This window comes from Apteryx rowi, unplaced genomic scaffold, assembly GCF_003343035.1.
Source record: "Apteryx rowi isolate R43461 unplaced genomic scaffold, aptRow1 scaffold_34, whole genome shotgun sequence".
Taxonomy (NCBI): domain Eukaryota; kingdom Metazoa; phylum Chordata; class Aves; order Apterygiformes; family Apterygidae; genus Apteryx; species Apteryx rowi.
In genome coordinates, this window is record NW_020449863.1 from 1,607,508 (window position 1) to 1,630,314 (window position 22,807).

The window sequence follows — 22,807 nt, forward strand, 5'->3', positions numbered from 1 at the left end:
AGCCCAGTGTGGTTTACAAGTGAGAAGTTGAGCCCTTTGCTTTACAAAGTACATTTTAAAAATTAATACTGCTTTCTTACTCCTGTTGTCTTAAAATGAGAGCTTTTTGTTAACTGTCTTCTGTATTTTTACCCAAATAAAATTTGTGACTAGCAATTTCATTTCCAGTCAAATTCTGCAGTATTTACCTCTTCTCTGTTGACTGTTGTGCCATTATTCTGCTACATGTAGTTCTGCTACATGATACTAATAAGTATCTCTTAATAATCTTTTTTTGTATTCCATTTTTGTAAAACTTAGTTCTTAAAAATGAAAAAACTGGATGTGGCGAGCAACTCCAAGCTGATCATAAAACACCTTCTCGGTTAGTTACAGGAATTTGGTACTACCTGTTGGTCAGATCTTAGATTGTTCAAAAGTAGTATGAACTTGAAATTTAAAAACAAAATTATCGCTAATAAGGGTTTGAATTTACACTCCTTTTTTACACTCCTGTATTGCAGAGAATACAAGCAAGATTCTGCAGTCCTTGTACAGGTAAGTTCCCTTCAATTAATCTCAGGCCTTCTTGTTCATTAGGAACCTGAAGTGATAACTGACATAGTAAATCCCTGATATAGACAAGGTAACAGGACGCATTGCCAACTTGAAGTGAGTACTGCTTAGATGATACACATTAGCTAATATGTGATAAAATGATAACTTTTTTCCTAGTTAAACACACTGAGCATAAATTTTGGCACTATTAAACTTAATGGACATCTTGTAGGGAACTTGTGTTATGGCAAGATTTCACTCTGGGGATTCTGTTTCTGCAGTCAGTGTAGGATCAGTCTTAATGCCGTCGTCTGCTTCTTTGATATGGTTTAAGGAGCGTTCTCTGTTTTGTTATACTTCCTCTTAATAGAGTTATCTTTTATCTATATTCAAAATGAGGGATAAAAGTGTCATAAATTTGATGTTGAAATAGTATGTTTAGTTCATTGCAGTACAGTTCACTATGGTGAATATTACAGTAATTCTGATTTCTTCTATTTTTGTAACTGGCAATTATTACTGTTACAGTGACAGTTTATTTCTCAGGATTTTCCATAGTGGAATTGTTATTAGTGTTAGTACTGTAGATTAAAATCCTGGAAAACGGTGTAAAACCACAGAATGGTTCAGATGATTTGATATTTTGGTTATATTATGAATCACAATAAAGGTTTCTTTAGAGTTTTTCTGATTGGACAAAGTCTTACTGAAACTGGTGAGATTTAGGAGGCATATCATAACTTACAGAGTGTTGCTTAGGTACTAAGTATGTTACCGTGTTTCGTTGGATCATCTCCCACTAAAAAGCGGTCGTTATAGCTATCATTTCCTTGTTTGAAAACAGAGTTCCAAAGGTCACTTTTCATAGTGAAAAGTCATGGACTAGCATGCTGCCAGTCAGGAACCGATACTATGTTGCTGCACTGAATTTGTAACTTTGTAGATTTTTACACAGATTTTGCAGATAATTTATTTCCTTTTGGGTTACCAAGTTTGGATGCCAGTTATATCAGACTTTTAGGAATTACTGCTCTAAACATTGCTTATCTAAAGTAGCCACTATCCTAGGCTTTCTAAAAATGCAAAAATAATATTTTACTGCTTTGTATATGAAGTTGTGCATGAAGATATGAATGACTTCAGTGAAAACAAACTAATTCTTTTGTGACAAATCTGAATATAATTCGAGTGAATTTGAAATTTGGTATTTACAGTAGTTTTGACTAAATATCTAGTATAATAGTGAAAGCTATCAAAATAACTGGCATCAGTTTCTGAGGAAGGTATCCTTTTTGGTAGCTACTCAGGATCGTGTGTGGAATCTTCGTAGGTTCTGCAGAACTATAGATGTTTTAGAAATGTAGACACAGGATAAATGCTTATCTTGTCTATTCCTTACCACCACCAACATATAAGCTGGGTCTTGTAAACAGTCACTTAAGCATTTAAACTTTCTTGGGGTTCAAGTTTCTTCATGACTATATGCTTTTTTTTTTTTTTAAATGATCACATTCATTGTTTCTGTTTTTGAAATTATATAAATAATGTATACATATATGAAATATCTGTAAATGGTTTGACTGTTTCAGGACAAACCCAATTTTAATGACTGCGCAGGTTGTAGACCCTGCATGTGCTATGTAATACTCTGGTTTGCATAGCACGGTGATGAAAGCAGTTGCTTTCATCATAGAATTGCAATATATTTTCCTTTCTTTGTACACAGAGTTATGGAATTATTTAGCTTTAGAGGACCATTAGAGGTTATGTAGTCCTATCCCCTGCTGTAAGCAGGGCTAGTTTCAGAATTAGAAAAGGTTTCAAAACTCAAATAGCAATGTGCAAATTTCCAAAGATTCTGCAGCATTAATGCTTATGCATTCATGTTTGTGAACTTTTTTTCCTTATATCTATCTAACTGTTTTCCTTATATCCGATTGAAATTTCCTGTGTTGCAACTTGTAACTGTTGCCTCTTGCCCTTCTGCTGTGTACTGCTGAGAAGAGTCTGGCTCTGCTTGTCTTAGCACCCCCCTTTAGCTAGCGGAAGACTGTAGTTAATCTTGTTTAGCCATCTGTTTTCCAGACTAAAGAAATGGAGTTTCCTCAGGCTTCTTCAAATGTCATGTGCTCCAGACCCTTAACCATTTTATTGGCACTCTACTGGACTCTTGCCCATCTGTCTATATCCCTCTTAAAGCGAGGGAACTAAAACTGGACGCAGTATTTCAGAATGGACCTCACAATTGCTGAATAGAGGAGAACAGTCACTTCCATCAGCTTCCTGGCTATGCTCTAGCTAATGTGAGAATGGTGGCTGTATTAACTGTACGTGTGAGGCTGTGATTGAACAGTTGCTTTAAGCAGACAGAAATGCTGATCTCCTCCCCTCTAAATTACTCAGACCACTCATTCCTATCTCCTCTATTATGCTGAAACTACCATTCTTGTAACCCTATGGCAAGCCAGAGCCAAATCAGGAAGCTAATCCAAGTTGAAAACCAATCAATATTTTTTATCAGGTCGCGTTTTCTCTTCCTGGTTACTGTACAAAGCCTACAGTTAACTCAGTGAAATTGGAAAAGAGAGGAGCAGGACTGCTCTTTTCCTCTTTTTGTTGGCCTGCACTTTATACTGGGTTAGAGTGTTCAAAAGAAGGTAGAGGCCTTAAGGCTGGATATCAGCAGTCCCTCAGAGTATTGGCCTGCATAGCTGTGTTGGGATACTAGAGAATATCAGATGATAAAACTGGGTTTCTGTACTGGAAGGGGCTTGGGCAAGCTGACAGTGACCCTGGTTTCCCTCCTGCATGCTTGTCTGCTCCTGGATCAAAGCAGTAACATTCAGCTTTGTGGTAAAGCCAAGAATAAATACATGTTTCAGCAGATGAAATGGTAGTTTTTGTCCCAGTCTTCTAAATTTTCCCCTCTTTCTGTTGGTTGTGGATTTTTTTTCCCCTGAGACTAGGAGGAATTGCAAAAGTTCTTGCATGTCTGACCACTCTAGGAATGATGGCTCCAATTAGATTGTTACACATTAATATGTTTTGATGCTACTGTTTCTGTATGAAGTCACAGCAAAGTTGTAGTCACAGTGAAGTTGTTTTAATGCAAGTATGTGAATACATGTTGCATAAAAGGAGAATGTTTCTGTGCAAGTGAATTTAGTCAAAGATTATCAGTGTGTCACTGATTAAGATGTTTAGAAAAAACGTGAGTTCAAAATTGTCATTTCATGTGTAAAATAAGGTTCAGTGCTGAATCAATCCCAGATTGTTTTAGAATGTGACAGCAAGAAATTTAATGCCTGTAATGTATATAGTAATTGTACAGTATCAGTCAGTTTAGAAAGGGGCTAGGAGAAAAGGAAATTATGAAGATCGAGAAAAATAGTTTAAAGGTGTGTGTAATGCCCTCCCTCACTATTAAGAATGTGCTAATGTTCGTTGTGTTTTCTTGAGTCAGTCTCACATTACCTCAGTGCATGGATAAATTATTCTTTCTTAAAAAAAAAAAAACCCAACAAAAAACCCCCCAACCCTTTCGATTACAAATACATTTGGAGTTCAACTGACTTCAGGACCAGTACATTTCTGCTCTTTCCCTTTGCTAGTTCCGTATTCCGTTGTCAGGTTTATTCCCTAGGGCCTTGTCTTGTATTCTTCAGCAGCATGTGATGAAGAGGGGCTGTTTCTTTCCCAAAAGGGGATAGGCAGTGTTGCTTCCTCGTGTGCATGTGACCCAAGTTGAAGTATGTGCTGCCTTCACTTTTCTCCAGAGCAGTAAGAAGGGTATGAAATAAAATAATAGAGGCCTTGATAATAATAAAAAGGTTACAGGGAGTATCTGTACTGGGTTGTGATTAATTAGTAAGGATTGTCCTGTTGTAAATGAAGAGTACTCCTTTGAGTTAGTTGGATATATCAGCAGAGCGGCATTTGGCCTAGATGCACTAACTGGAATTTTTTATGTTTTTAAAAAAGACACTGTTGAACAGTGTTGATGATAATTAGGTGTTTGTTATGCTATATTGTAACAGCTCTCCACAGGGTCTTATGGCTCTTGCAAATGGATGTTTTCCCCCAACTGACTCTAGCTTGGGCCGTTGTCAGGGCCCTGAATACACTAACAGGCCTTATTGGCCCAGACCAGCCTCCCCGGGTCCTCCTGCACCCTGCCCAGGCCCAGGCCCCCGTTTCAGCCCAGGGGCTGTCGGTCCCTGCCCCAGCGATATTGTCGCAGTGCTGGTCTCCAGCTTCTCCACAGCCATGCCCCTGTCTGGCCATGGACCCTGCTGCTCTGGACCCTCACCCACAGACCGACTTCCTGGCCTGTCCTTGGACCTGTCGTGTCACTGTGGACCTGCCTGATGAACTAGGCTGTGTCTGACTCTGGTTACCTTCACCAGACCTGATCCTGATACTGACCCTGGCTTGTGGATTGACTTTCCTGGCTTCACCTCCGACCTGCCTCATCATCACGAGCTTGCCTGGTGATCCAGACCCTTGCATGAACCTGTCTGCTCCCTGCCCCAGGCCTCCCCTGCTCACCTCAGTCAGGGGTGGTGGGACAGGCCCTGGCTGGTGAGACTCCTGCCTTGCCCAGGCCATGTTACCCTGCTCAGCTCCTGGCTCCCCATCCCTTAGGGAGCAGCCAGCCTGCACTGCTCCCTTACAGCCATTATGGTGGCTTCCATCTGAAGCTTGACCTTGGTTTGGGTCCAAATCTAGAAGTGAGTCAATCTGTGGGAGTCTAGATTATGTACCTAATCTTCCAGTTCCTACTCATTGCGTCTAGTTTTAATTTCACACTTTCTTGGGATAATACGGTTTATACGCATTTCATACATAAATCATGAATTTGGCTCAGTATATTGTGTAACTTGTGTATAAAAAGACTAAAAGGATAGTCTGTGGCAAGAAAACCAGCAGACATGAAAGTTCTGTGTTTAAATAATCAGCATTTCTAAGTTAAAATTTGCCAACAATTTGTGTTATAGAAAACATGATGTGAAAATTATACAGTGTAGGCTTGCATTTATTAACACACCTTTAAATGAATATTTGTATATCTTAGTCAAGTTTACGTGTTGCTAAAGTTGCCCTCTTTATAAATAGCCTGAATGGGTAGTTGCTTTTGGGTGTACAAGGGCTGAATCTGGCTGTGTACCTCTTTCATTGCTGTCCTCAAGTTAATAGAACAATAATCACCATTGAAAATCTGTATCAGTTAAAAAGATCCAAATTTACAGTTACATGGTTATATAGAATTTGGGTATGCACACTGAAACGAGAATAAAATTTAGTCTAAATAGGTAGTGAGTTTATGTGGCTTGGTGTAAACGTGATTATTCTTTTTACAGACCACGTACCCCTATGTGTGCTGTTTAAGTTGCATATTGGTTCTGTGGTATTTCACAAAAGCAATGCAATACAGCATTGGGTTAGTATAAAGTTGTATAGCTATTATTTGGGGATTTTGAGATGGTGGTAATAAGAATTTGCTGTAGCTTTATTTTCAGATTTCAACGTGCGGGAGTATATAGCCCGTTAGACTGTGGATGCTGACCAGAACAACTTTTGAACACAGCAAGAGATATGTATCCAGTAGGTGTGTTCTTGGCTCTGTGATGTTATGTTGATCATCTATATAAAAACTTTCAGTAGTAGCTTTCTACAGATTAACTCTTTGGTAAGCCAGAATTAAAAAACATACTACTTTTGGCATATTTCTTTTTTCATATGCATAGAGAACTCCGCTAGTGTTTTTGAGAATTTTGTTAAAGCACGAAGAAAAACATAAGTTCCTAAACCAGATAGCTTGCATTGACACTTTGCATCTGGTTCTGTGGATATTGTCTTTGGTTTTGTTAATTTTTTTTATGGATTCTTTTTCTATGTGGAACTGTGAAATCATGGACCCCACACCATAGTCAAAAATGAAGAAACCCAGATGAATATACTGTTTGTGTAAAGGTCTATTATTACACAATCTGTTTCTTCCTGATAACAAAAGACACGATAGACATTTAAGAATTAAGTTTTGTACAATGTTATAGCTCCTCTGCTATACGCGCCTTACAAAGCCTCTGTATTTATATTTCTGAGGGATGTTACATCTGCCTAGAGTTTTTCCTCTATTAAGAGCAAACACAAAAGCTAAAAGTCTTTTATGACATATTGGGTAAAGGCTTCTTGTTTTAGGAGGAGTTACTTGGGCATTATTTCACCTGCTGGTGCAAAATCATATAAAGAGATTTCCTCTTAGTAACTGCTGAAAAGACTGTGAGATGGGAACTCTCAGGGGATTTTATTTTCTTGCTTGTTAGGAAAATTGCTCTTCTGGAGGGACTGGTTGTGGTTCTTGGCATTTCCCAAAAATGCATAGTATGTTTTCTTCATTTTATGTTGTCTGTTGTACAGTGGTAGGAGGCTACAGTATGTTGCTAGATTTTTCATATGAAATACTTGTGGAATGAGAAAAATGTATCAATAAATTATTTTTTCCAGTCAAGTCAACTAGATGTTTAGCTAAAGGGCTGAGTAGTGGACAATACGTGTTGCCATTAGGATTTTATCTCCTTGGCATTTTTTGTGCTGTTTGTTCTTTTCTTCTGATTGTAATCTGCAGGTTTTCAAGAGTTCGATGAGCTTACCAAGTTCAGCTAATGTGTGTTAGTAGTTTTAACACCCATACGAATACTAATTGAGCAAAATTCTGCAGTCTCTTGGACTTTTCCATAGCATTCGCTCTTTAGTGTGTAGTCCCAGAGAATTTTTTGTTTGGTAAAGCAAAGACATTTTACTGCCTCTTTTCTTTTTTTTTAAATAGCAATGTCAGTATTGTCATAGTAGCATATGATGGGATTTTCAAAAGTAGGCATGCAGTATGAAGATACAGATCCTGTTGACCTTCAGTAGAATTGGTTTGTTTTTTGGGGGTTTCTTTTTTTTGTTAGGTGTCTTTGAAACCTGTTCTTGAGAGGTGGATATGCTGTTTGTCTGTTAGAGGAAATAACAGCTTTCTGTAAGTAGTGCTAACAGTGCAGTTAAAGCAGAATGCAGATCACTTAATTTGTTTTTACTAATGCACATTTACATTGAAATTTAATGACATCATAAAATGTCATGTTGTAATTTACCTAGAATTCAGTTGCAAGACCACTATTCATGCTGGTAGCTGTATCCAATAGTGAGCAGATGTGCTACTGAATCAAGGGAGAAATTATTTTTCTCACAATGCAGAATCACATCACGAATGCTGATTTAGTCTAACGTTTGAAATAGTTCTCTGTAGCCATGATTTGTTTTCCCGTTCTTGCTGTTATCCCAGAGAGGTGATAGTGAGGGCTCCTTATGGTGACGTATTCTCTGGTCTTGCTTCACCCTCTCTGTAAGCTACAGCACAGGGGATTGAAGAAAAACCTGAATGAAGCTATGCCGTATAGATGACAGGGTACCCTCTGCTAGTCTAAAGGGTAAACCGGTGTCAGAATTGATGAGTTATAGAAAAAGGGCATGAAAAAGATTACAGAATCATGAAGAATCACAGAACAGTTGAGGCTGGAAGAGACCTTTGGAGCTTTTCTATTGCCCCCCGCAGGATCAGTTAGAGCAGATTGCCCAGGACCATGTACCATTGGGTTTTGAATATCTCCAAAGATGGAGACTCCATAATCTCTCTGGGCAACCTGTTCTAGTGTTGATCACCCTCACAGTAAAAATTTTTTTCTTATGTTTAAATTGATTTTCTTGTATTTTGATTTGTGCTCATTGCCTCTTGTTCATTCACTGAATACCACTGAAAAGAGTCTGTCTCAATCTTCTTTACTCCCCCTATCCCCCATCAAGTATTTATACACATTGATAAGACACCCCCCCCCAGCCCTCTCTTCTTGAGGCTAAACAATCCCAGCTCTCTTAGCCTCTCCATGTGTAACAGACACTCCAATCCCTTTATCATCTTCCATCATTACGGAGATCAGTAAGAGAGTGATCCTGAAGCTCATATGAAGCTGGTCAAGGAGAGTAAAAGTTTCTATTTCGCAAGAAGTTACAGAACTTGGTAAAAGAGGGGATATTAGAAGAGATGGAGTGAAATGAATTAAAGCCAAAACTACATTAATAAATTTGAGTGATAAATATAACAGCCTTTTTAGGAAAGTAGAGAAAAAAAGAATAAGCATGGAATGTGGAGAGATCAGTTTGGTTTGATTCTAAGGTATTGTGAAGATGAGATTGTATAACTAAGTGGAAGTCAGCATACAGAGACATAGGTTTAGGAAATGCTGGCATGGATTGATAATTTAACTGGTGGGATTAGATGGGATCTCTGCAGAGAAGATAAGGGAGCACAAAGAGGTCCTGAGAGTTACTGACAGGAAAAAGGGAGAAAGTGTTACAGAACTCTCAGATGAAATTCTGAGACTTACGGTGAGCAGGAGAACCAGGATTGTGCAAATTGAAGCCTAGAGGAAACAGCAATCAGAGGAAAAAGTGATGAACACGCTTTATACAGCTAGTACCAAACTGAGTAAGCGGTGAATAGCAGAGTAGGTGACTATAATATTGTGAGTTTAAAAATGCTCTGCATCCAATGAATGGATGCTTACATTCAGTTTGGGTAATGCAAATGAATTCCCTGCCACTCTTTTTTTAAGGCGTTTTTTCTTACTATTAATCACAAATTTGCTGTAATACATGTCTGAATATTATTGAGGAGAAACTGAAAGTTGGGTGTATCAGTGACTGGCAATAGTTAAGAAGCATGTGCTAGAATAATCGTGTCCTTTTTAGTGCTTTGCGATTTATATCGGGTATAGTTTTGTTTCTAGACTGTAAGGGCAGAGTCGTCATACTAACCTAAATTTGTTTATCTTTTTGGCTGGTCAATAATAAAGCCAATAATTCTGAAGACTTTGTTGTAGTTTCTGTAGTGTTCATGTGTACCCTCACTGGGAATAGTTGTCAGGCTAAACATAAATTCCCATGGAAGCATTTTAATGGGAATCTTGAGATAGCATTCAGTGTTGATTTTTCACTTCTTTTTTAGTTGTTAAAGTTCTGTTCAATCAGTTTGGTTAAGCATTTGTCTTTCTCCAATTTTAAGTACCTGAATAATTACAGGTTAGAACCTCAAATGGAATTTTGTAGATCATTACACATGGTTGAATTTGGCTGTGAGATAAATGTTTGGAATGTATATGGATCTCAGTAAAAAATGCTTGTTAATTTAAGAACTTTGCCAAGAGTGAACACCTGTCAACTCCCATAAGTTAATAAAAATCATTGAGATACTCTAAAAATTGTTTTACTGTGGAAAGCAATCTTCTGTCTGATATGGATCAAATATCCATCCTCTCCCTTTTTGCTTTAGTTGTCATGGATGATGATGACGATGAATCCTGTCTCCTTGATCTTATTGGGTAAGTTTTCCTTAAGCAATTCTTTCAGAGAAGTTAGGAAAAACCATTTTGCAAAATTATCTGCCAGAAGGTGATTTTTTCCCCAGTATCATCTCAAGATTAGGTGTCGTGCAAATGAAATGAGTAGTTATGCTTCTGTTTCTTCATGTGGAGACATATACATGACAAAAACTTCTATCCCAGTTTATGCTGACTGACAGTCCACTTGCTGGCATTCTGCTCAAGGGAGGGTAAGGAGTGAGTATGCATGGAGGATGGATTCTCTTTTCAGCTGGGGTAATACCAGGTCAGTGTTGAGACACATTACTAAGGGTGTTGTTTAAAAAGTTCATTGAAAAGAATTATTATTTTTTTTGATAAATAGAAGACCTCAGCTTTTGGAGTAGAAGTGATAGAAACTTTGTAACCACTGTGCTTGTATTTTAAAGGAAAACGTAAAATTATGGTTTGTTTCTCTATTAAAAATGTTTAATTTCTATTAATATGCATTTTCATAAAAATGTTACAAGAATAAAATTGCTATCTATTAATGTTAATTATCAGCAACAAACAAGGATTCATCAGTGTTTTGCTCAGAGGTCCTTGCTTTTAATTAACGGGGGTTTTCAGATACAATCAAAGAAGCTTATGGTCCTATTTGTTTGAATTATTTCCATAACACATTTGCTTACAGCTTTATAATAAATTCCATATGAGAATCTCATTAAATAATAATTAGGTAAGCTGCAGCACAAGCAAGAATTTTGTGGATTTTACATGTGCCAAAGTTACTTACCTTTGGCTAATGCTCATATCGAGTATTCAAGAACAGATGATCTGCTTTAATGCATTTAAAGCCTAAGAAGAAATTGAACATCCCAGATACAGTACTTCATTCAGACTGACAAAAATCAATATGGTATCAGTCACGTAGCAGCTACTGAAATATCTTCTCCACTTCATACATGAATTATATACTATCTTAAATGTAGTAAATGATGTTTTGCATTTCTTATGCACTCAGAGCTTCCAGCAAAACTAGTGAGAGCTTTGACTTCAGAAAAAAACAAAATACCAGCTCAAAACACAGTGCTGTATTTTGGGCTTTACTATGTCGTTGATGTAACAAAAGTGTTGCCAGTAATGGCTTGCAGTTATATTCTATGTAGTATACTGTGTAAGATCACTGACTGTAGCCCTAAAAATGAGAATACTTATATCCTGCTTGGAACAAAAGAATAACAACTGATTGMATAGGACAATTAAGTGCTTCGTCAGGAGCATGAGTTATGAGGATCCTTGTACAAGTTCACAGGTGATCCAGAAAAGAAATGCTATGTAGATGAGCATTTGCATGAAAAAATTGTGTCCCCTTCCTGCTGCTTGCAGGAATTACTGTCTAAAGCATCTAGAAGAATGGAAGACTGTTTTTCCATCAGATCTTTGATTTTGGTAAGTGCCTTCTAAAATTCTCTAGTTATTAAAGACAATATGTAAGGTGATAAAGTGTTTGTCATTTTTAATTGCATTTTTCATGACTTAAAGCTGATGAATATATAAAATGGCTTGATTATGTAACAATAAAACTCATAAGCCTGATAGATCCCTGTATGTGATCTTGAGATCTTTCTCCTTAATTCTTGAAATTTGGTGTAATCTACTATGAAAATGACACTTTCATTTGAAAATCTATGTAACCACTTTTAAATTGTAAGCAAAATTCTGCTGTAGAGTCCYTTAGGACTCTGTTTCTATGTTTAACATGTCTTCAGTAGATCTGTGATTTTTTTTTTTTTTTAAATATATGAAACAAACAAAACAGGCATAGAGGTGTGTTTGGGCTAGTTATAAACCTGAAAGATCTTTAACTTGTTCCCTCTTTATTTTGTAGGATGATCAAGAATGAAGATGAGATGTTTGGAATTAATATTTTTACATGGGAAGCTCCTGCTTCTCAAACATGTTTTATTATTTTTAACCAATAAAGCTATTTTAAAATCAGAAAACTCTATGTCATTTTGCTCTTCATGCTAATGAGCGTGTTTGGAAATGCTGTATCACTGCTGTAGTAAAATAGTCTGTGTAACATAACTATTGAATATATCTTAATAGGTCTGTATGTGCAGTCATATTAATGTATATTTAATTTATTTGAATCTTCAATACTTATTCTATTGGATGTTAAAGATTAAGATGTATAAGTATAATTGACTGAGACACTGACTAAACTGGTGAGTATTATAGCTGATCTCAGTAGAAGAGATGGTTCAGATTTTAGTTTTCTTATTATTTGGTGATAGTATTTTCCTTACGTTTTGTACTCTCTGCTGTCGTAAAATAGTATGTATTTTAAGCAAATATGAGAAATATCTTCATAAAAGGAAGTAAAGTTGAATGTAACTGAGATTTTGTGGTGAACATAGTTTATTATTTGAACTGCTTTGGCCCTATGACAGTGTGATAAACATTTAAGAATTATGGTGGTGAAGAAATACAGATCCTGAGATGATGTAAATTTTCAGCTTTGCATTGGAGTCAGTGAAGCAGACCTGATTTGTACGAGTAGAATACTGGGCTCAGTTAAATTAGCCTTATTAGCAGAAAGAGCTGTTCAAGTGATAACTTTTTTTTTTTTTTTTTAAAGGGACCCACAGGCACTGAATTATTTTCTACATGGACCTAGTAGTAAATCTGTAAGTAGCATTCCTATGTATTGGACATACATAAACTTTATCTACTACATTATTTTTAAACATGATTTTTATGTTTTACCAGAGCAATGAAGACTTGACTAATGCAGAATATTCTGTAGCCAACTCAAATTCAATTTTCGCCAACTCCAATGTAAGTAGTCAGGAGAGAAATTATATTTTAGTTGAGAATGCATGCCTCTGTTAAAGTTATATTTGTTTTTTATAAGACCGAATGAAGTAGATTTGGGCTTTGACCTTTTTTGTATGAAAATTTTGAATGCTAACCTAGAACTACCTCATGCTTTTTATTTTAAGCAGTGGGTTTTCAGTGGGGAGTTAAATCAAAAAATATATGGCACTCTTGGGCCATTTTTCTCAAATATGCAAAAACAACTTGCTGAGTAGTGTAAACGTTCTCTAGTGTAACTCTACCCAATGAACTGGACTTGTCATTTTAGTGTTCACAGAAATAGTASCACTCAAAATCGTAAGGTTATAGTCATTCATACATTTCCTGTGTATGTTAGGATATTTTTGTTTCTTATGTCTAAATAGAATCTCAGATAGCAATTAATTTTTAAAATGAATTAATGTTATTTTTTGTTCATTAGACTGAAAAGCTAGCTTGGGATGTTTTCTTCCTGTAACTCCAGTATTAGGGATTTTCTCTTGACAATTTCCTGATTCACACTATGCTGTGAATTAGTTAGTGTTGTGTATGTAGCTTTTTACCCTTAAGAAAGATTTTAAAAAGTCACTTAAAATTTATTAGGTGCTCTAAGTAGTCTTCAGTATTTTTTCTTGACTAAGTATTGCAGCAGTGGGCCAAATTACCCAGCGAGGCTGTGAAATCTCCTTCCTTGGAGGTTTTCAAGACTCAACTAGGCAGAACCATGGCTGATCTGATCTAGTGTTGGCAATAGTCCTGCTTTGAGCAGGAGGCTGGACTAGATGACTTCCAGAGGTCCCCTCCAACCCACATTTCTGTGATCTCTTAAAAAAAAATTTTTTTAATTGACTTCTTCATCCCACAATTCAGTTATATGAATACATACAGTAGGGTTTTCCCAGTAATTCCTATTTCTGTTTTACTGTCTTCTTGACTGTGCATGTTTATCCCATGTTCCTAACAGATTTGTGGATATACTGTAGGTGTGTAGGGACTTTAATTGGCGTACATAAGTCCTGTAAACTGTATACCTGTGTGGAGACCTTGTGGCTTTCTCTAGCAGCAGTATTATAAGGTTGAAGTATTTACCCTGCCCTTTTCCTTTCATCATTATTATTACATATTGTAGAACAAATATACATTGAGTGACAGTCCCTTCTCCACAGAGCTTACAGGCTAACGGATGCAAGACGTGACAAATAAACTGGTTGGGATGATGGTGGGGAAAATGGGGTACCAACAATAATAGGGTGTACCCAATTTTCAGCTGATCAGGAACAGTGGTCACAAGTTGATACCAGGCTAGCCTTTATCAGACAGCAGTTTCCTATATGCAGCATGGCAGAGGTGAGTTTTGAGGAGGCTTCCTAAGAAAGATAAGATTATGGGGAAAAAAAAGGGTGACATATGACATGGATTTGCCACAGACTGGACTTCCTAGTTGTTCTTTGCAGAGATTCTTCTAATAAGCACGAGTATGTGGGTGGGAGTAGGGGGTGTGTTTCTTGTGTATTTTCAGAAGGTGAACTTTTGGAGTAAATTGAGAGGAAATGGGAGATGCTGGGGAAGATGGGATTGTTGGGCAGGGATTAATGGCTGGGAGAAACGAGAACATTTGAATGCTAGAAGAGTTTTCTGGTGTATGAAATTGGTGAGTAGATAATCTAGAAGATGGGATCAGAGCAGCAGTTTTGTAGTGTGTGTTCCTAGGGCTGCTTACTCCCTTACACTCTCCAACTCTTGTTCCTCTCAAGTTCTGTTCTCATCCTTTGCATCTCTGTAACTAATACCAATGCCATCTTCTCTTCCCTGCCTCCTGTGGCTAGGATCATGGTGCTGATTTAAGAATGACAGATTGCATGGATAGATTCTTACAGTGCGTTGTGAAGGGACAGGGAGCCTCTAAATTACAAAGCCCCTTTGGTGGATGGTTTCATAGGCTCTGTTTATAACTTAAGACACCTGAAAAGTGGAAGGCATCTGAGTTTTTTTTTTTTTGTTTTTTTTTTGTCCAATAAAAATTTTGCAGATGCTGAAAGTTCTGGTTTTGTGTGTATTCAGAATTGCTACCATGGAATGGGATTGAGTGTCTTGATGCCCATCTCATGCCTTTCAGTGGCAGAGTATACACATTTTAAGGGTTGCAAGAGTTCAGTGCCTCAGCTGATAAGCATACCCAGCCAATACCTATCACAAACAAGGTTGAACTCGGTGTACACAGTGGCTGAAGGAAGAGGAGGCAGTGTCCGCTCTCCCCCCCCCCGAGTTGAATGATGTAATGCCACCTCGGCTGATTTGTTTGCTTGGGCTGTCATCAGTCTCTGTTCTGCCTTTCGTGAGAGAAGTTTCCTACCATTGCAGTATTAGCTGGGTTGTGTTCAATGAATTCTTCATCCTTCCTGTTACACACTGTAAGAGAGTGGCATATTCACAGAGCCAGAGAGAGTAAGACTCTGGTTGCTGGTAACCAGATAGACAAAGTTACAGAGGCACTAAATGCCTGTTGAAATTAGTAGGGTGTTACGTGTCTGGGTTTTTTTTGTTTGTTTGTTTTGTTTTTTTCCTTAACACCTGGGCAGATTCAGCTGCTAATTTGGAAGATCCTGAGTTCCAATTTATGCACACAAAAGTGTTTTCATATGTTAAACAGTCCTGGGAATGGAACTTGGGATTCTTCATTCCAGTAGGAGAGTTTCAAACTGTGAATATTGATTGCCTATAGCAGTATTACATAGAAGCTGAAAGAGGCCTCTAAATTATAGAGATATGAAGGATTTTGGACTGGATTTTATGTTCTGTTATATTGTGTTAGATGAGATCTCTCCATAAAATATGCTCTCTGCTATGAATCCTGTTCTTATGTAGCTAGTGTTCCTTATACTTTATGTAGGGAAGTGAGATTTCCAGCTTGGACTGTGAATTCTGCTTCTGAGATGAGGTGCCTAAAAGACTAATGTAAAAACATAGTTATTGGAGACACTTTACAGACACAGTAGAGGATTCTCCACAGGAAGCTGACAGTCAGGAGTCCTAACAGAACCCTAGTTAGTGCCTCCTTTTTGCTCTGTTTGGTGGTAGCTAGGTGCAGTCTAGAACCTGGTTTGTAGTTTTAGGTGTTCATGAGATACAGTTATCAAGACATTTAAGTACCAGTTTCATTCCTTTTGTTAACATATAGGTAAAGAAGTTTTCTACAAAACATTGAAAATGTTTTATTGAATTGCAAGAACAGTCTCTTAATGTTCTAAAACATAAATGCAATTTCATAAAATAGAATCAGGAGGAGACTGGAGTAAAATTATAAATAACTATAATAACTGAATTATAATAACTATAATAGCTAAAATTACAAGTAAGTATGAAGCTTGGGGAACTGAAGTTAAAATAGGGGGCTTATTGCGTGTGATAATCATGCCTTGCAGCATCTTCACACTGTTTAGATGAGGTGAAAACAGATGTCTGCTGATCTTCAAGGAGTGAGGGTTCAGAATATGAACCTGTTCATAATTTCGCATCCCTATTTTGCATTTAACCTGGCTTAAAAAGAAATTGGGTGTTGTTTTGGAATAATTGATATAAGATTTTGGAATTTGGAAAGGTGAACTATATCTAACTTAGCTATTTTAAGTGTTCCATATCCATTTAAATTTGACATTCCTAACCTCCTTTAGAAACCTGACATCTGTGTTGCTTAGAGTTCCTGTGCACAGTTTTGTTGTACGAAAATTTTATTGACTATAGGCCCAAGAAAAGAAACTTCCGATTTTCCTTATCACAATACTATGGTTATAGATATGAAGAATTTTTCATTCAAGGTGTCCTTTGATATTTACTGTTTCAACATTTATAGTTCTCCATAATATTTTTAATAACATACAACAGAAATTCTATAGCATTGTTTTTCTTACTGCTTTATTTCTAAAATTCTTTTAAACATAAAGATTTAGCTTAGTTCCTTAACTTTATGAGGTGGCCATTAGTTTGATCTGTGTGACTGTAGAAATACTGGCAGAATTTTGGAGATGAGAGGATCTTGTTTGATAGAGGAAGCCAGCAAAAGAGCAGCTTTCTCCCACCTCTTCCCTGCTACTACTGCTGCTACTATAATCTTGCCACGAATACAGTTACAATGGAGGTCTTTTCCCTCCTTCTTTCTTCTACCCTCTGGTCCATACAGCGCTTGAGCTTGAGGACAGGGAAGGTGGTAGCTCAAGAACATATGTCACATTCTCTTGAGACGGCGCAGCTCCAAAGCCAAGTGCTGCGCGATTGAGAGATTTGAGAAGTGAGAGGAGTGTCCCCCAGCAGTCTATTATGAGGGCCTAAGTGGGATGTAAGTGATGCACATGTTTGTGCTGGCCCCCTGTATGGGATGAATGTCACCTTATATACATACGATGCAAAGGATATAATTTTGTAGGGGAAGTTTGTTTGCAAGAAGAATCATAATGGGGGAAAAATTTTAGAGCTTACAATTTTTGAAAAGTGATTTAATTTCTTTGTTTTTTACATTTCAGAACACTGATCCTAAGTCATCTGTAAAAGGTGTAAGCAGTCAGCTTGGAGAGGGGCCTAGTGATGGACTGCAGCTGTCCAGTAGCCTTCAGTTTCTTGAAGATGAACTTGTATCTTCTCCTTTACCTGATCTTAGTGAGGATCAGCCTTTTGATATTCTTCAGAAGTCCTTGCAGGAGGCCAATATTACTGAACAGACTTTGGCAGAAGAGGCGTATTTGGATGCCAGTGTAGGTTCTAGCCAACAGTTTGCACAAGCTCAGCTTCATCCTTCTTCATCAGCATCCTTTACTCAGGCTTCTAATGTTTCTAATTACTCAGGTCAGACGTTGCAACCTATAGGAGTTACTCAAGTGGTACAGCAACCTGTTGGAGCATCTTTTGCAAGCAATACAGTCGGTGTGCAACATGGCTTTATGCAACATGTCGGAATTAGTGTTCCCAGCCAGCATTTGTCTAATAGCAGCCAGATTAGTGGTTCTGGGCAGATACAGCTAATTGGTTCATTTAGTAATCAGCCTTCCATGATGACCATTAATAACCTTGATGGATCTCAGATTATACTGAAAGGCAATGGTCAGCAAACACCTGCAAACATGAGCGGTGGTGTCTTGGTTCATAGACAAACTCCAAATGGTAACTCGTTGTTTGGTAACTCGAATTCAAGTCCAGTAGCACAACCTGTAACCGTTCCATTTAACAGCACAAATTTTCAGACATCGTTACCTGTCCACAATATCATCATTCAAAGGGGTTTAGCACCAAACTCGAATAAAGTTCCCATTAATATACAACCAAAGCCTCTCCAGATGGGTCAGCAAACTGCTTACAATGTGAATAACTTGGGGATACAGCAACATCATGTACAGCAAGGAATTCCGTTTGCTTCTGCAAACTCGCCTCAAAATTCAGTGGTTGGTCCTCATATGTCTGTTAATATTGTTAATCAACAAAATACAAGAAAATCAGTTACACCTCAGACAGTTAGTAATGCTGGAGGTAGTATTGTTATCCATTCTCCTATGGGACAGCCTCATGCACCTCAAAACCAGTTTCTCATACCTACAAGTTTGTCTGTTAATTCTAATTCAGTTCATCATGTCCAGGCCATAAACGGACAGCTTCTTCAGACTCAATCTTCCCAGCTGGTTCCTAGCCAAGTATCTGCTGAGCATGTTATGCTGAACAGGAACTCTGCAAACATGCTAAGGGCCAACCAGTCATATTCAGGACAGATGCTGAATAATCAGAATACGGCTGTTCAGCTAGTTTCTGGCCAGACATTCACAGCTCCTGGAAGCCAAGTTATAGTAAATCATGGATCTTCTCAAATTGTTGGTGGACAGGTGCCATTGCAACAGGCATCGCCAACAGTGTTACATTTATCACCAAGTCAAGCTAATGTTTCTCAAGGTAGATCTAGTTTTACTACGATGTCACCTGGGCAGTCTACAGTCTCAAATATGTCAGCTTCTAATAGATTTGCTGTTGTAAGTTCTTCTGGTTCAGTACATCCTAGCCTGGGACCACCAGTTCAGTCTGTCGCATCAGGAGGAAACTTTACTGGAGATCAGCTCTCACAGAACAGAACTCAAGTCTCTGTCAGTGCATCACATCGTCTTCCGGCATGCTCTTCCAAATCTGTCAGCACCTTTAGTCACACGTCAGTTGGAGTAACGCAACAACAGTTCGCTTTTAGTCAGGTATGAAAACTTGTTGAGAATGCAGCTGAAGAAATGCTTCTTAAACTGTGCTAAAATTTGATGAGCAAGGCAGTGTTTAAGTTGGTATTAATACATTAATTTTGCTGGTTTATATTACAAATATTGTGGAATTGCTGAAAATTACTGTATCCCAGTAGAAGTCACTCAGTATTTTGTAAAATAAGTATCACTAAGCGAATGAGTCTTTAATTAATTCAGAAGATTTTACTGTTGGTTTATAGTGATATTTTCAAAATTGCTTAGTGTTGATCTTTTTCTGCTCCCACCTAAACTAATGAACATTGTAAAACTACACAACCCTGGGCACTCTTGAAAATCTTACTATAGAGCTAGAGCTAGTAGAACTATAGAGCTAGTTGGGGTACGTTCTTAACACCTACAGGTCTTTTGACTTCACTAAGAACTATGCATATGTTTTCAAGGTTTGACCTGTTCAAATTCAAGATAAAAAGGTTTCTCAGGCCGTGTAATCTGTTATTTCACCTTACAGAGTTAATTCATCAAATAGACCATTTTGGCATTTTGTCCATTACAGTTTTGTGTTTCTTGAGCAGTTTGAAGCTTTCAAATTTGAAATTAAGCAATCAAAATAAACAGCAAAAGGTGTTTCTTGGAACCCTTAAGAGGAAATATCTTCTATAGCAGTTTGTAAAAGGGTAACATTTGAAAAAAATCTCTTCTCTAAGAAGAGGTGAATTAAGTAAGAGGAAAAAAAAAAAAAGGTCTTAATGTGCTTGTAAGATGAGAACAGGTCTTATTTTTCCAGTTGGTGCAGTTACAGTGTATACATTCAAGTAAAGTTTAAGCATGTCTGTTTTTATATATGAACTTCCAAACTCTACCAGTATTTAACTGAATGACTGGTCACATAATTAGAAATAGGCTATTATAACACTTCTGTGGCTTTTGCTTTGTTTTTYTGGTTTTTTTTCCTTAGTCATAATAAAATATTGACAGTAAGATGAACGTCCCAGAATACACTTGCACCGGTTCTCTTCGCTTTTTCCGTTCTCCCAAAACTAAAAGGGCCAATAAAATAATACAGCTTTATTTAGAAGATAAGGATGGACCTGTTGTAGGACCACAGTTTTGTCTTTGCCAAAACTGTTAGTGCAGATGGTAACAGTTTGTTTGTAGATGGGTAACTTAAAGCCTGCCTGATGGAGTCTTTATGTACATCTTCCCATTTGTAAGATATGCGCTGAGGTCAGTGAGTTTCAGCAAAAAATATTTCCTGTTGCTGTGAAAGAGCATTTTATTTGTCTGTTGAAATTTCAGAGCTGTAAAATGGAAATGTGTCCATAGCGAACTACAGAGATCAGGTTCTTCTGTTTACTAGAATCTTTTTAGTATGTTTGTGTTTACATTTTAAATATTGTACTGTATTGTAAAATGTGTATGTATCATTTAGTCACTAAACACTACTTGGTTTGTGCCACTGTGTGTTTGTTTTTGGGTTGAGACAGTTTGTTTGAGACAGTTTGTTTAGATATCTTTTGCAGTTTTGAGACTCTCAAAAGTACACCTATCTGAAGGCCACTTTTAGATAGAATCATGGTAAATAATGGCTCTTGTAGAGTCTTTCTTTTGTTTATTTATACTTTTAGTCTATTATCTATTCCTCTCTGATGTACTTCATAAAATTCTTGAGTGTAGTAGGAGGGATTGAGATAGCTGAGACTCCACCACTTACAAAGTTGAGGTGAAGGAAAGATGTGTAGAGCTGATGAGCTGTAGGTTTTTGGGTTTTTTTGCTTGTTCTCTTTATTTATTAAAGCTTTCTGTAAATATTTGATTGACGTGTGTGTATGTGTTATTTTCACAGGCACAGAAAAAATCTATGAACCAGACATCACCAGTTTCTGCATCAAAGACACAGGATAATTTGAGACAGCCTCAGCTAACAAGTCTTCTGAGTAACACATTATCAGGTCAACTAAAATCTTTTTATAATCATTTTCGCTAATTCCTCCAACAACAGAAATTGGTTATCCTTCACTGTTTCAGACTTGAATTGATGGTTTATGCTGATAGGGTCCTAAAGGTTATCAGAATTTTATTTTCAGAAAAATTCAAACCAAGTTTTTTGGTATTGAGTGTGTGCTTTTGTTTTTCCCAGCCCGGGCAGCTAATAATTCTACTTCATTTTTCAGACTGATAGGTGATACTTATGCAGTAAGCAATTATTTCCCTTTTATAAAACCCCAATTTGTTCTCTTTTATTTCTCTATTTTTTTCAGCTTAGGACATTAGAAATAGAAGGTAATTTTCAAAATACAGACATTTGCTACAATATTCTCTGAAGCTTCTAGACCCCCTCTTGTGATGGCTACTTCAGATACAAAGGAAAGAAGAACAGCTATTACAAGGTTAYAGGCAGGCTATCATCACTGGATTTGCTTTTGAATAAGTTTTTCACTTTCAGTTAGGATAGTTAATGCATTGTTCATGGCAAAATACTCAACTTTTCAAGTGGCGCCATGCTTCTGAAAAAACAAAACAGAAAGCAATGCCAGGTCATGGTAGATTCAAAGCAAACAGAGAAAATGCAGTAACCTTGTTCTCTTTGTACATAAGTAACCTTTCTGAGTAAGGTCCCATAATCTACTTGCTTTTTATTTTTTTTTGTGTACTGGTGTGTGCAAGCTGGTAAGGCATTCTTTACAATCGACACAAATGTTTGTGGAAAAAGAACAGTTTTATTTGTTATTTGGGTGTTGGTTGTAATGTGCACGACTGATAGAATGCTGTTTGAATTCCCGAGCCAGACAGTTGGAGGAAGTCTGCATGTCTGAAATTGAGGAAAACTTTAATATGGCTACTGTCTAAGTATTTGGAAGAGCTTTACAAAATTCAGGTTTATATGTTTGGAGGAGTATTTTGCTAGTATTGAAAAACTTGATAAAATCTACTGTGTGATTTTCAGCAAACTTCTGGGATGTTTTGCATATGATACTTGATTTTTTTTTTTATATTGTTTTTTCCTTATATTGCAATAGGGTGTAGGACATTATTTCTAAGCGTTTTTGTAGCTTGCAGCACAATAATATCAGTCCTATTTGATTTTTTTTATGTGCCAGTTTCTCTGCAGGGTTGTTGCACTAAATTTTTTAAGCACATGATGGCTATATATTTCTTAAAAGCTAAAAACTCAAGTAATGGCATTGGGATAGGTACCTGCAATTTATTCTGTTCTTGGTTAAGGTAACAGTCTTTTTAACATATGCTTTATAGGACAGGACTCAGGAGGAAAAATCGTACCGCAGTCTCTAGGAACAGCACAGCTACAACAAGAAAAAGTAGTAGGATCATCTCCTGTTCAGCAGAATATACAGGTAGAGTGGGTGGTTTTTTGTTTTTTTTTTGGTTGCCTTTCCCTTTAAATTTTAGTGAAGCTAAGGATGTTCCAACACCATACTGATAGTCTACGAGTCCTTCCACTTTTTATGTTACAGAAAGCCTCTCAAGCTTTCTAAATAATACCTTGACAAAGTAAACATCGAGTATTTTGCCAGTTGATACTCTGAATGCTGTTTTGAGGTATATTCAGTAAGTGGAATCTGGCTGTGCTACTTCCTGAATATATTTCATTATGGCATTATAATTCTTCATTTAGTTAGATGTAAGTTAGACTCACTGTTATTGTCGCTTCCTATGAACTCAGCAATTTTCCAGCTGTTTGGGAGGGGATGGCTTGGGAGAAGCTGCAGAAAAATTTAATTTGGCTTTTGTCTCTTTCATTCTTTCTAGTGTTTTTTTTTTTAAATG

The 22,807-nt window shown here is 37.2% G+C and overlaps 1 protein-coding gene across 13 annotated transcripts in view; it reads left to right on the top strand.

Moving 5' to 3' along the window:
* Positions 1–22,807, top strand: part of BICRAL (BRD4 interacting chromatin remodeling complex associated protein like) — a 48,314-nt gene that overhangs the window by 17,564 nt on the left and 7,943 nt on the right. For 3 of the 13 annotated variants that reach the window (XM_026072317.1, XM_026072316.1, XM_026072315.1), the window contains exons 2-7: positions 9,911–9,959; positions 12,583–12,631; positions 12,714–12,782; positions 17,318–19,018; positions 20,865–20,970; positions 22,274–22,374. In XM_026072317.1, the coding sequence (XP_025928102.1) occupies positions 9,916–9,959; positions 12,583–12,631; positions 12,714–12,782; positions 17,318–19,018; positions 20,865–20,970; positions 22,274–22,374 (2,070 nt within the window). In that variant the 5' untranslated portion in view covers positions 9,911–9,915. Of the gene's footprint in view, positions 1–503; positions 538–579; positions 652–6,044; positions 6,146–9,910; positions 9,960–10,142; positions 10,246–12,582; positions 12,632–12,713; positions 12,783–14,094; positions 14,148–17,317; positions 19,019–20,864; positions 20,971–22,273; positions 22,375–22,807 lie in introns of those variants that run through there. The other 10 variants (XM_026072309.1, XM_026072308.1, XM_026072311.1 and 7 more) reach the window with 8 other exon arrangements.